Source organism: Leucoraja erinacea, chromosome 18 (assembly GCF_028641065.1).
Source record: "Leucoraja erinacea ecotype New England chromosome 18, Leri_hhj_1, whole genome shotgun sequence".
Taxonomy (NCBI): Eukaryota; Metazoa; Chordata; class Chondrichthyes; order Rajiformes; family Rajidae; genus Leucoraja; species Leucoraja erinaceus.
Genome location: NC_073394.1, coordinates 20,142,387 through 20,155,578, shown reverse-complemented (window position 1 = coordinate 20,155,578; position 13,192 = coordinate 20,142,387). Strand labels below are relative to the sequence as shown.

Sequence of the window (13,192 nt, the reverse complement as noted above, 5' to 3'; positions counted from 1 at the left end):
TGGGAATCCCCAAAGTGGAGAAAGGTCAATTATTATGTTTGAACTTTTTTTTTTAATGTCTTTAATTCCATATTGATGTCTTAATAAATTATTTAATAATTTTAAACAAGCGTAATTTTTTTTTAAGCTATTTTAAAAACCTATTAGACTCTGACAGGAGGCAAGGCTGTATCTCAGCTGGGGTGTTCTGAGAACAGTGCCTTAGCTGCATACAATGATGCCTTGATTATGAGATCAAAGCGACTGGGCAACAGAGTTCTGGGGTTGGGTGTTGGCAAGTCTGGGATGTGTCAAATTAGGTACAATTGGGTTCTATTCAATAAAAAGATGTTTCCATCATCTTTTCAGGCAGTGCATTTCAGATTATCAGTTATTCTTGGTGCTGCTCAGGATTTATTGCATTTATTGATCTCCTAAACCATTTTGTAGCCATGTCCTCGTGTCATTCAAGCATCAGATTTGCTGTTCTCTCAGCAGTTGAGAAATCCTATGCAAAGGTACTCACCAAGGCCTTTCAGAAATTTGTTCACTCCACTCTGTTCTGTGTCAGGCAGCTCCTCCAAATATTGCTCAACTCTCTGCTCAAATAGACCTATAGAGTAGAGAATTTAAAAAATCACTAAATGAGGCCTTAAATGTGGCTTTAAATGCCTACACTCTTTCAACTGCTAAAATAGAAATCAACGCTATTAGAAATTTTAATTGATTACACAAAGTACATTTCCTACTGTGAGTTTGGTCAAACTAAATTGGCAGTAGGTTTACCATGTTTAAGTCTGCAATCCCTGGGTGGCTGTAATTATTGCTAAAATAATTAACCTTGAGACATTTAGAGTCTCAAAAGATCTTACAAATCAATATTTATTGCCATGGATTATGCATATCCACTGTGAGTTCTGTGGGTAAATTGTTTATATCTTCAATTGATAAACTTAGCAACAGTGCAAAGCTACAGAAAAAACCCAGATGTTCCAGAATCCCATGTATGTGTAAACAGTTCATGGTAGGTCACCAATTTTATAACTCCAAAGCCATTTTCACTCTGCTTATATATATATATATATATATATATAACTAAACTATGAATTTCTTTATTTTTTTATTTTTAATAACATATGATACTGCTGCAAGTGTGCTGAATAAATACTCTTCCAATATTTATATTTTATTCACTGGGTCAAATATTGAAAGTACCTGCTACTTGAAATGGGATAATGAAGTTGTCCCAAGTCTCTGCTACGGAGTGCAAGTGTGTCAAGAAAGATAAGTGCAGGATACCTTTTTTTTTTTTAAACAATACTCAAATGGTTGAGAGGTTTTTTAAATACTTGAAATGCAATGACAATTGATATTAGCAATTTTGGTGTACTTCAGATGACGTAAGGTTATTGGCTGCAACCTTCCCTCCATTGATGAACTGTACACTGCAAGGGCCAGGAAGCGAGTGGGCAAGATCATCTCTGACCCCTCTCACCCTGGCCACAAACTCTTTGAATCACTTTCCTCTGGAAGGCGACTCCGGATTGCCAAAGCTGCCACAGCCAGACATAAAAACAGTTTTTATCCCCGAGTAGTTGCTCTACTTAACAGCCAAAAATCTGTAGCCTCCCTTTGGTCTGGTATTTTGTTGGTTCACATGCTTGATCAATTGTGTTTTATCATTAATGTTTTATTATTATTAATGTTTAGTGTTTTCTGAGTCATTCATAACTCATGTTATTGTTGTTACTTGTGATTCATAACTCATGTATGTCATGTTGTTACTTGTGGGCGGAGCACCAAGGCAAATTCCTTGTATGTGAATACTTGGCCAATAAACTTGCTTACTTAAATATTACCAGTTTATACAATAAATTGTGGTTTTGTAGTGGCCTGGATGAGGTCAGGAAAAGGCCAGTCACCAGGCAGGTTCAGAAGTAATTTAATGAATCATGGCAAACACACAGAACACCCGTGAGCAGCCCCCGGGAAACCCCGTGGCCAGACAATCGCCCCTGTCCCTCAAGAGCTGAGGGGGATGACCCAAGGAGTGGCCTAACCCCCAGGGACCGCCACAGTTTCCAATTTGGGTTCTATTCAATAAAAGCATCTTGAGTGATTACTGCAGTGAAAGAGTGGTCATTCAGCAGAGCTGCAATTTGATCTGATAAATTTTCTTTTTTTTTTTTAAATATTTTTATTAGAAGCAAACACATATTATAAACATTTCATGTATATCAGTCGTACATTATTAATATTATCAATTGTGGATTGGTTCTGCTTCTAGTTTTTTTTTTAAAGATAGGAAGTAAGAGAGAAAGAGGAAAAAAAACACAAATGTCATGATAACTGATAAATTTTCAATACTGTCATATTTTGCATTAAACCATTGGTGTTGGTAGGTTAAAAGAAGCAACTCTGCAATGTTTAATAGAGAAGTACGCGGAGGTGATATTGTGCCTTTGGAGCTTACGATACGAGCTTATAAACTTTATTTATCCCAGAAGGGAAATTGATCTGCCAACAGTCATAAGAACACAAAAACACAAAAGTTCAGTTCTACCTTTAGCTCTGCACTTTCGCAGTTCTCGGTCTTGTATGAATCCAGCAAACATTTGTGACTCCATGAAGACCTCAAGAAAACGGCGGATGCTCTTGGAAGCCACTGACTTGCGGAAAGCTTCTCTCTGGAATATCCGTTCATTCCTCTCATTTTGGGTCAAAAACAATGAATAATGGCCTATAGTTTCCACAAAGTACCGAATGAATGCTTCCGACACCAGACTGTTCAATGAGTTGCACTCTGAGGGAGGATGGACAAGGTAAAGGGTTATTTTGTATATGTCACCTAACTTCTCTAGTTCTATTCCCTTTCTCTGCTTGCCCCGTGGCTGGATTTTGCAGCACAGGTGACAGCTGCGAAGCAGTTTTTAAAGGTTGTGAGGCATATCTTTACGTTCATGTCATCTGTTGTTCACAATACCTACAGAAGACATGTTAGCAGAGACTAATCAAGACCAGCTTGGCCAGCTTACAACCAAGTGGTATGAATATTGATTCCTCTAACTTCGTAACCATTGGTTTCCCTCTCTCACCTTCCCTCACCCATCCTAGTTCTCCAACTAGTTCCACTGTCCTCCTGATAAAATATTAATGATTGCATGCCACGTTGTCGCCTTCCCCACAGCTAACAATAAACCATTCCACACTTTCTTAGCATCATCTGCTTTGATCCGTCATTTTCACACCTTACCCTTCTATATCTCTAGACTCCCTCTCCCCTGACTCTCAATGTGAAGAAGGATCTCGACCCAAAACATTCCTTCTATCCAGAGATGCTGCCTGTTTCGCTGAGTTGCTCCAGCATTTTGTGTCTTTTAATGTGTCACTGCCACAAGTTGGTGCTTTGGAGTACCAGCTCATGCATCAGCTGTTGTTGAGTCTTGCTCCATCTTCCACCCTTCAAAATCCTCTGCTATCCATGTCTGGCTGCTAAAACACATCTAGGTCATTCTCTCCTCTTGGTGTCAGTCCAAGTGCTGCCTTGCAGGTTTGTGACTGTTGTGTAATGTCAGAGGTTTTTGTTTAGATTTTAAAGAAACTAAATATCCTGAAAACATCATCTATTTATCAGTACTTGTTTTCTATTTCATTGTAGAGTGTCAACGAACCAGCGGTGCAAGAGAAAGCAAGCAATTATATATTAATTGTCATTTATGTCAGAATCAACATTATTACTTATATTTTATTAATAATAATGATGAGAGACTGCAAAAGCTTTTATAGATATGTGAAGAGAAAAAGATTAGTTAAAACAAATGTAGGTCCCTTGCAGTCAGAAACGGGTGAATTGATCATAGGGAACAAGGACATGGCAGACCAATTAAATAACTACTTTGGTTCTGTCTTCACTAAGGAAGACATAAAAAATCTGCCGGAAATAGCAGGGGACCGGGGCTCAAATGAGATGGAGGAACTGAGTGAAATCCAGGTTAGCCGGGAAGTGGTGTTAGGTAAATTGAATGGATTAAAGGCCGATAAATCCCCAGGGCCAGATAGGCTGCATCCCAGAGTACTTAAGGAAGTAGCCCCAGAAATAGTGGATGCATTAGTGATAATTTTTCAAAATTCTTTAGATTCTGGAGTAGTTCCTGAGGATTGGAGGGTAGCTAATGTAACACCACTTTTTAAAAAGGGAGGGAGAGAGAAAACGGGGAATTACAGACCAGTTAGTCTAACGTCGGTAGTGGGGAAACTGCTAGAATCAGTTATTAAAGATGGGATAGCAGCACATTTGGAAAGTGGTGAATTCATTGGACAAAGTCAGCATGGATTTATGAAGGGTAAATCATGTCTGACGAATCTTATAGAATTTTTCGAGGATGTAACTAGTAGAGTGGATAAGGGAGAACCAGTGGATGTGTTATATCTGGATTTTCAGAAGGCTTTCAACAAGGTCCCACATAAGAGATTAGTATACAAACTTAAAGCACACGGTATTGGGGGTTCAGTATTGATGTGGATAGAGAACTGGTTGGCAGACAGGAAGCAAAGAGTAGGAGTAAACGGGTCCTTTTCACAATGGCAGGCAGTGACTTGTTGGGTACCGCAAGGCTCAGTTCTGGGACCCCAGCTATTTACGATATATATTAATGATTTGGATGAGGGAATTTAATGCAACATCTCCAAGTTTGCGGATGACACAAAGCTGTTAGCTGTGAGGAGGATGCTAGGAGGCTGCAAGGTGACTTGGATAGGCTGGGTGAGTGGGCAAATGCATGGCAGATGCAGAATAATGTGGACAAATGTGAGGTTATCCACTTTGGTGGCAAAAACAGGAAAGTAGATTATTATCTGAATGGTGGCCGATTAGGAAAGGAGGAGATGCAACGAGACCTGGGTGTCATGGTACACCACTCAATAAAAGTAGGCATGCAGGTGCAGCAGGCAGTGAAGAAGGCGAATGGTATGTTAGCATTCATAGCAAAAGGATTTGAGTATAGGAGCAGGAAGGTTCTACTGCAGTTGTACAGGGTCTTGGTGAGACCACACCTGGAGTATTGCGTACAGTTTTGGTCTCCTAATCCGAGGAAAGACATTCTTGCCATAGAGGGAGTACAGAGAAGGTTCACCAGACTGATTCCTGGGATGTCAGGACTTTCATATGAAGAAAGACTGGATAGACTCGGTTTGCACTCGCTAGAATTTAGAAGATTGAGGGGGGATCTTATAGAAACTTACAAAATTCTTAAGGGGTTGGACAGGCTTGATGCAGGAAGATTGTTCCCGATGTTGGGGAAGTCCAGAACAAGGGGTCAAAGTTTAAGGATAAGGGGGAAATCTTTTAGGGCTGAGATGAGGAAAACCTTTTTCACAGAGAGTGGTGAATCTCTGGAATTCTCTGCCGCAGAAGGTAGTTGAGGCCAGTTCATTGGCTATATTTAAGAGGGTGTTAGATGTGGCCCTTGTGGCTAAAGGGATCAGGGGGTACGGAGAGAAGGCAGGAACGGGATACTGAGTTGGATGATCAGCCATGATCATATTGAATGGCGGTGCAGGCTCGAAGGGCCGAATGGCCTACTCCTGCACCTATTTTCTATGTTTCTATGAGACATTTGCTTATTCTATACAAATAATACATTTTTTGCGTTAAGATTATTTTGCACTTGAATACAGTGCTTAATTAGATAGTATTATCTTTATGCTTCTGCACGACAAAAAATGAATTTAGAATAGTGATATCTTTAATTGCAGTAAGAAACATGCAATCATTTTCTCACCATCATCTGATTCACTGTCTGAATCTTGATTGACTAGTTCATTCTTTTGCTCCAGAGCTTGCTCCAGAGCAGCCTGAAGTTTCCGTGGTAGGAGTGAGTCTTCATCATCCATCTAAGTAATAACAAAACCAATTATAGACATATCTGGCTATTAATCCTGTCACTAAATGATAGCAGAACTAATTAATTTATATTTGGAGAATTTAAAGGATCCTATGGCCCAGATTTATAGCAATTTGCAAGGTAAGTGGTCTTCTCAATATTGGAGATACCAAATACAGATTAGGTAACCGTTTTGCAGATCATTTTGCATTCAATCCATAGGGATGAGTGTGAGCATCTTACACCTGACACTTTCCTTCCCACTCTCACTCTGGCCTTTCTATGGCCTCCTGAACTCTTATAACGATGCCCAACGTAAGTATACGGAACGGCACTCCTTCCACTTGGATATGTTGAAGCCTTCTAGACTTTATCAACTTGTAGAACCTCAGTTAAATTGCACTTTGCCTAGAACTGACATGATGTGATATTGGTTCAGCTATTCTCTCTCTGAATCGTCTGATCTAATGGTATGTCCTATAGATCTTCTCATGTTTGTGTCATTATTCTCTCATTTTATAGCTTGCATGCTCCCTTTCCAGACACTCCCTCTTACTGCCCTATGAACAATTTTTTACTAGTACTCCGTTCAAATGTCAATCGCACTGCCACATATAATGTGCATATTTTGTGGACATCTGTACCAATCAGTTCCGTTTCAGTTCAGTTTAGTTTATTGTCACCGTGAAAAGCTTTTGTTGTGTGCTAACCAGTCAGCAGTCATACACGATCCTTGAGGATAATGTTGAGAGACAGATTTTAATAGACAGATATTCATCAGCTTGTTACATGGAGGGATATTTATGTTAAAAAGTTCTTACCTGTCGAAGGAAGCGATCGGCTCCTAAATCCACCATCAGTGCCTGAAAAACACAATTTAATAAATAATCAGTTCATGGTCAGGAAAGTTTCTCATTGAAAATGCGTCTAACCTTAACCAAGGGTAATGCAAATATGACTTCTGCCGGTCAAACCCCTCAGGAAAAGCTAATATGTCCCAATTCCGACCTTAGAATTCAGAATAAAAGACCAGCTCACTCAAGGGCTTTGATGTATGTCACACCTTGCTGCACAAATTTGCCCAAGAGTCCCTCGAAAGAGAAGAATATTTAAAACTATGATCACACGATATCTATGTGGTTTCCATGTTAATGTAAAGGGAAATATAATTCTTTGAGCCATTAAATACATAGAATAATACGTGTTTTCTGCCCATGGGTTTGTAGTGTTCACGTCCAGTCAGCCAAAGGTGTGCAGTTGTTATATTTTGCTTTTTTATGTTAATTCCAAATTTTTTTAATTGCTCCAGCTAAAATTGTTTTTAACATTAATTCCTTCATATCATCCTCTTATTCGCTTGTCATCACACAATCCTCTTTAGACAGCCCTTCTTGTAACCCATGTATTCCTTAAGTTTTCCGATTCATCGTCAATTATCCAGTATCAGAAAGAGCCCCTTTTGCAAGCTTTACAATCGTGTAAATAAAGCTGCTGATTTTAATGTTGGCCTGAAGAATTCATGCACTCACTGCTGGCCCCACATCCTTACTAAGTGTTGTTTTAAGCTAAATTACATTGTTCACAATCTTACCATCCATTTTAACCCTGAGTGTGAGCACCTAATTCGTATTTGTGTCACAAAGACTCCCATCAACATATTCTTCGTTCTTAAAACTTGTTTGCATCGCTCATCTCCACAGAGTTGTTAATATAATAACTTTTAAAAAGACATTTAGACAAGTACATGGAAAGGAAGCATTTAGAGGGATATAGGCGCGGGCAGTTTGGACTTGTGAAGATGGGGCATCTTGTGCAGAAGGACCAGTTTCTGTGCTGGGTGACGCTATGACTCTAAAAGGACTCTGCGTTTACCTTACCTATTCTCCTTGTTGTTTTATACACCTCCATAAGATCACCCCTCAGCCTCCGGTGTTCCAAGGAATGAAGTCCTGGTCTACTCAATATCTCCCAATACCTCAGGCCCTTGCATCCTGGCAACATCCTTACTAAGCGTCTGTGCATTCTTTTCCCAGCACCCTGCACCCAGCTTAACAGCATCTTTCCCATTGCAGGGTGACCAAAACTAAACACAATACTCCATGTGCAGCTTCCCCAATGTCTTGTACTGTAACATAACGTCCCAAATTCTCGATTCAATTCCCTGGCCAATGTGCCAAAAGCATTATTTACCACTCTATCTACCTGTAATACCTACCTTCAAGGAAACAGGTACTTTTACTCCCAGATCCCTCTGCTCCACAACACTCCTCAGGCTTCTACTGTTCACTGTGAAGGTCCTGCACTGGTTTGACTTCCCAACTCACATTTATCTGAATTAAACTTCATTATTAATTCTTCAGCCCATTTGCCCAGCTGATCAAAATCCTGCTGTAATGTAATGTACTGATTACCATCTTTACATTCTATTGCACCAACTATTTTAGTGTATTCTGTAAGCTTACTCATAGCGTCATACAGTGTGGAAACAGGCCCTTCAGCCCAACCTGCCCACATCGACCAACATGTCCCATCTACACTAGTCGCACTTGCCTGGATTTGGTCCAAATCCCTCTAAACCTGTACTATCCATGTACCTGTCTAATTGTTTCTTAAGTGTTGCTATAGTCCCTACCTCAACTCCCTCCTTTGTTCCATACTCCCACTGTCCTTTGTGTGAAAAAGTTACCCCTCAAATTCCTATCAAATCTTAGCCCCTTCACCTTAAACCTATGCCCTCTGGTTCTCGATTCCCCCACTCTGGGCCTGAGGCTCTGTGCATCCACCCCATCTATTCCTCTCATGATTTTATAAACCTCTATAAGACCAGTACACTTCTAAAAGATCAAACTGATCTTACTGACCATGCTTTATATATTCTCATCCAGCTTGATGATACAATACAATACAATACAAATTATTGTCATTTGCGCCCCAGTGAGACTCAAACGAAATTACGTTTACACAGCCATACAAACAAAGACAATGTCCTACAGACATACACACAATTAAATTCACACAAACATCCATCACAGTGAACCCACTGTGATGGAAGGCAAAGTCGTTTCTCTCCCCTGCTCTCAATTTCTCTCCCGATGTCCAAGCCCCAGGCGGGTGATGATAAGTCCCACGGCCATTTTAGGCCGCGCGGGGCGATTTACGGCCCCGCTCCCGGTCTGAAAGTACAAGGTTGGAACCCCCACGGGCGATGGTGAGTCCCACAGCCATGAAACCGCGCCAGGTGATGTACGGTCCCGGTCCGGGTCGTTCCAACCCCGCGACACGGGCTGGAGAAGTCGCATTGCGGGAGTTCTGGGAAGCGGTCTCTCCACCCGGACCCGCGAGCTCCCGATGTCCCGGTCCACCGGACCTGCGGCTGCGTTGATGGTAGATAGCAATGGGCCAGGCACTGATCTCTGAGGCACAACACGTCTCAGGTCACTGCTCCGTAAAATCAACCTTCCACCCCCACAGTCTGCTTCCATCCATGAAGCCAATTCTGTATCCAGTTATCCTCTCACTGGATTCAATGCCAACTAACCTTCCAGAGCAGGCTACCATGCAGAATAAATAGACCTTGCAGAATTAAAAGACCATATAGACTATCTCCACAGCCCTGCCCTCATCAACCTTCATGGTTACTTCTTTAAAAAACTCAATCAAATTCATGTGAAACAATCTCCCACGCACAAAACCATGCTGACTTTCATCATGTCATCTCAGCAACCAAATACACCTGTGTGCATAAAGTACATTTCAGCTTTCACTTAAAGGAGCCTTAAAGGATAGCGTGTACATGAAGCATCTTGTCATCTCAACATGTCACTAGCTCCCGAGAATACATCTAAAATGTGCTCATTGCTGCAACATCAGGAAATTAATGTTTAACTTTAACATTTAATGTTTCATTTCTTTCCGATCGAGAATTTGAGATAGTGAGAACATCTATTAACATCGAACCCTATATAAAATATTGGCAAACCATGTTGTTAAAATAGGGCAACGTTTGTGCATTCTTACCTCTTCCACTGGAAGTTCCTTTAGTTTGGGGAGAGAACTGGAGAGCAGGCCCACCAGGAAGGGTGTTGGACAGCAGACTATGTCGATCATGGAGGGTGGAAGCACTGGTATGAAGGTATGTTGCCAGGAGAATGGGTATAACAATGCTACCACTGCATGGGCACAGTTGGACAAAGTACTGTAAAAACAAATCATAACCAACAGTTGATTCTGCTGCTCAGTGCTATTAATTGCTTTCCTAAAATATAATCTGAAATAAATATAGATGACAAATAGCAATAGGCCAGGCACAACACAAGCCTCAGGTCTCTACTCCATAAAATTAACCTTCCACCCCCACAGATTATCCTTAATCCTTAAGTACAATAATTTTACATTTAGAACTGCACACAATACTCCAATTGCGGCCTAACCAAAGTCTTAACCTGGCTTCCTGACTCTCATCCCGAAGATTGGCGGGTAGCAAACGTAACCCCACTTTTTAAGAAGGGAGGGAGAGAGAAAATGGGGAATTACAGACCAGTTAGTCTAACATCGGTAGTGGGGAAACTGCTAGAGTCAGTTATTAAAGATGGGATAGCAGCACATTGGGAAAGTGGTGAAATCATTGGACAAAGTCAGCATGGATTTACGAAAGGTAAATCATGTCTGACGAATCTTATAGAATTTTTCGAGGATGTAACTAGTAGCGTGGATAGGGGAGAACCAGTGGATGTGGTGTATCTGGACTTCCAGAAGGCTTTCGACAAGGTCCCACATAAGAGATTAGTATACAAAACTTAAAGCACACGGCACTGGGGGTTCAGTATTGATGTGGATAGAGAACTGGCTGGCAAACAGGAAGCAAAGAGTAGGAGTAAACGGGTCCTTTTCACAAAGTTTGCGGATGGCACTAAGCTGGGGGGCAGTGTTAGCTGTGAGGAGGATGCTAGGAGACTGCAAGGTGACTTGGATAGGCTGGGTGAGTGGGCAAATGTTTGGCAGATGCAGTATAATGTGGATAAATGTGAGGTTATCCATTTTGATGGCAAAAACGGGAAAGCAGACTATTATCTAAATGGTGGCCGATTGGGAAAGGGGGAGATGCAGCGAGACCTGGGTGTCATGGTACACCAGTCATTGAAGGTAGGCATGCAGGTGCAGCAGGCAATAAAGAAAGCGAATGGTATGTTAGCTTTCATTGCAAAAGGATTTGAGTATAGGAGCAGGGAGGTTCTACTGCAGTTGTACAGGGTCTTGGTGAGACCACACCTGGAGTATTGCGTACAGTTTTGGTCTCCAAATCTGAGGAAGGACATTATTGCCATAGAGGGAGTGCAGAGACGGTTCACCAGACTGATTCCTGGGATGTCAGGACTGTCTTATGAAGAAAGACTGGATAGACTTGGTTTATACTCTCTAGAATTTAGAAGATTGAGAGGGGATCTTATAGAAACTTACAAAATTCTTAAGGGGTTGGACAGGCTAGATGCAGGAAGGTTGTTCCCGATGTTAGGGAAGTCCAGGACAAGGGGTCACAGCTTAAGGATAAGGGGGAAATCCTTTAAAACCGAGATGAGAAGAACTTTTTTCACACAGAGAGTGGTGAATCTCTGGAACTCTCTGCCACAGAGGGTAGTTGAGGCCAGTTCATTGGCTATATTTAAGAGGGAGTTAGATGTGGCCCTTGTGGCTAAGGGGATCAGGGGGTATGGAGAGAAGGCAGGTACGGGATACTGAGTTGGATGATCAGCCATGATCATATTGAATGGCGGTGCAGGCTCGAAGGGCCGAATGGCCTACTCCTGCACCTAATTTCTATGTTTCTATGTTTCTATGTTTCATAATCAATGCTCCTAGTAATGAAGGCACGCATACCATATGCCTTCTTTACCACCCTAATCTACTTGTTCATAACCTTCAGTGAGCTATGAACTTGGTTCCAAGATCCATCTGAACATCAATGCTGTTAAGGGTCTTTTTTTAACCGATATACTTTCCCTTTACATTCAACCTCCCACAGTGCATCACCTCACACTCAGGCACGGAAATCACTATCAAAACATGTGGGGGACACAATTTCACACGTGCATGCGCACGCACGCGAGGCTTCGGCCGTGGGCCCTGTGGACGGTAACATCGGGAGCTGACCTGGTTGGTGACTCCAGCAACAGCAGCTTTGTCCACCCCGAATCATGGGGCTTGAATCGGCCCGTTCACGGGGTCTTTTATCGGCCGGCGGGGGCTTCAACATCGGGAGCCTCGATCGCCTCGATGCAGCAATTTGATTTTAAGCCGCGCCGGGGGCGCTGAAAGGCCCCGCGATGGGCCGATTCAGCCCTTAGAAAGCGGCTGATATAATCCGGATTACAAAACATGGGGGGGGAATCGTCCACCACCTCTCAAAGCGGGGGGGGGGGGGGGGGGGGAGGTGGGCTGAGGCGTGCCCCTCCTGTCACCTCCAGAATTTCCGTCCCTGCTCACACTCACTCAGGTTATAGTTCATCTGCTGTTTCTCCGCCCATTTCTGCAACTGATCTTTATCCTATTGTATATTCTAACAGCCTTCCCCACTATCTGCAACTCCTCCAATTTTGGTGATGTATGCAAACGTACTCAACCATCTACATTTATGTCCAAGTCATTTATATATATTACTAACAGCAGAGAAGCCAGTATAGATCCCTGCGGAACTCCATTGGTCACAGACCTCCAGCCCGAATATCTTACCTCCACCACAACCCTACGTTTTCTATGAATAAGCCAGTTCTGAATCCATAAGACCAAGCCAGCGTGAATCTTGTGCACCTTGATCTTCTGGATCAGCCTACCATGAGGGACCTTACCAAAGCCTTACTAAAATCTATGCATACAACATCCACCATCCTACATTCATCAATCTCCATCATCACCGCCTCAAAAAACTCAATGAAGTTAGTAAGACATGACCTTCCGTGAACAAAGCTGTGCTGGCTATCCCTAGTATTTACTCCCATTTGGAAGAAAATGGGCTATCTCGAAGAATTCGCCCCAATCATTTTCCTACCACTGCCAGGTTATAGCGGAGTCAGGGGATATGGGGAGAAGGCAGGAACGGGGTACTGATTGTGGATGATCAGCCATGATCACTGTGAATGTCGATGTTGGCTCGAAGGGCCGAATTGGCCTACTCCTGCACCTATTGTCTCACCAGCCTATAGTTCCCTCAATTGTTGCTACTCCTCTTCTTAAACAAAGGAACGACATTGGGCATTCTCCAGTCCTCCAGGCCACCACTGCGGCTAGAGAAAAAAGAAGGACCTCGCAATCTTTTCTCTCGTCTCCCTCAATAACCT

General features: G+C 42.3%; 1 protein-coding gene across 5 annotated transcripts in view; it reads right to left on the bottom strand.

The window, feature by feature from the left end:
• Positions 1-13,192, bottom strand: part of dennd2b (DENN domain containing 2B) — a 217,664-nt gene that overhangs the window by 4,612 nt on the left and 199,860 nt on the right. For all 5 annotated transcript variants that reach the window (XM_055649504.1, XM_055649503.1, XM_055649502.1 and 2 more), the window contains 5 exons: positions 9,879-10,056; positions 6,683-6,724; positions 5,760-5,871; positions 2,543-2,782; positions 506-592 (listed from right to left, as the gene is read on the bottom strand). In XM_055649504.1, the coding sequence (XP_055505479.1) occupies positions 506-592; positions 2,543-2,782; positions 5,760-5,871; positions 6,683-6,724; positions 9,879-10,056 (659 nt within the window). The remainder of the gene's footprint in view (positions 1-505; positions 593-2,542; positions 2,783-5,759; positions 5,872-6,682; positions 6,725-9,878; positions 10,057-13,192) is intronic.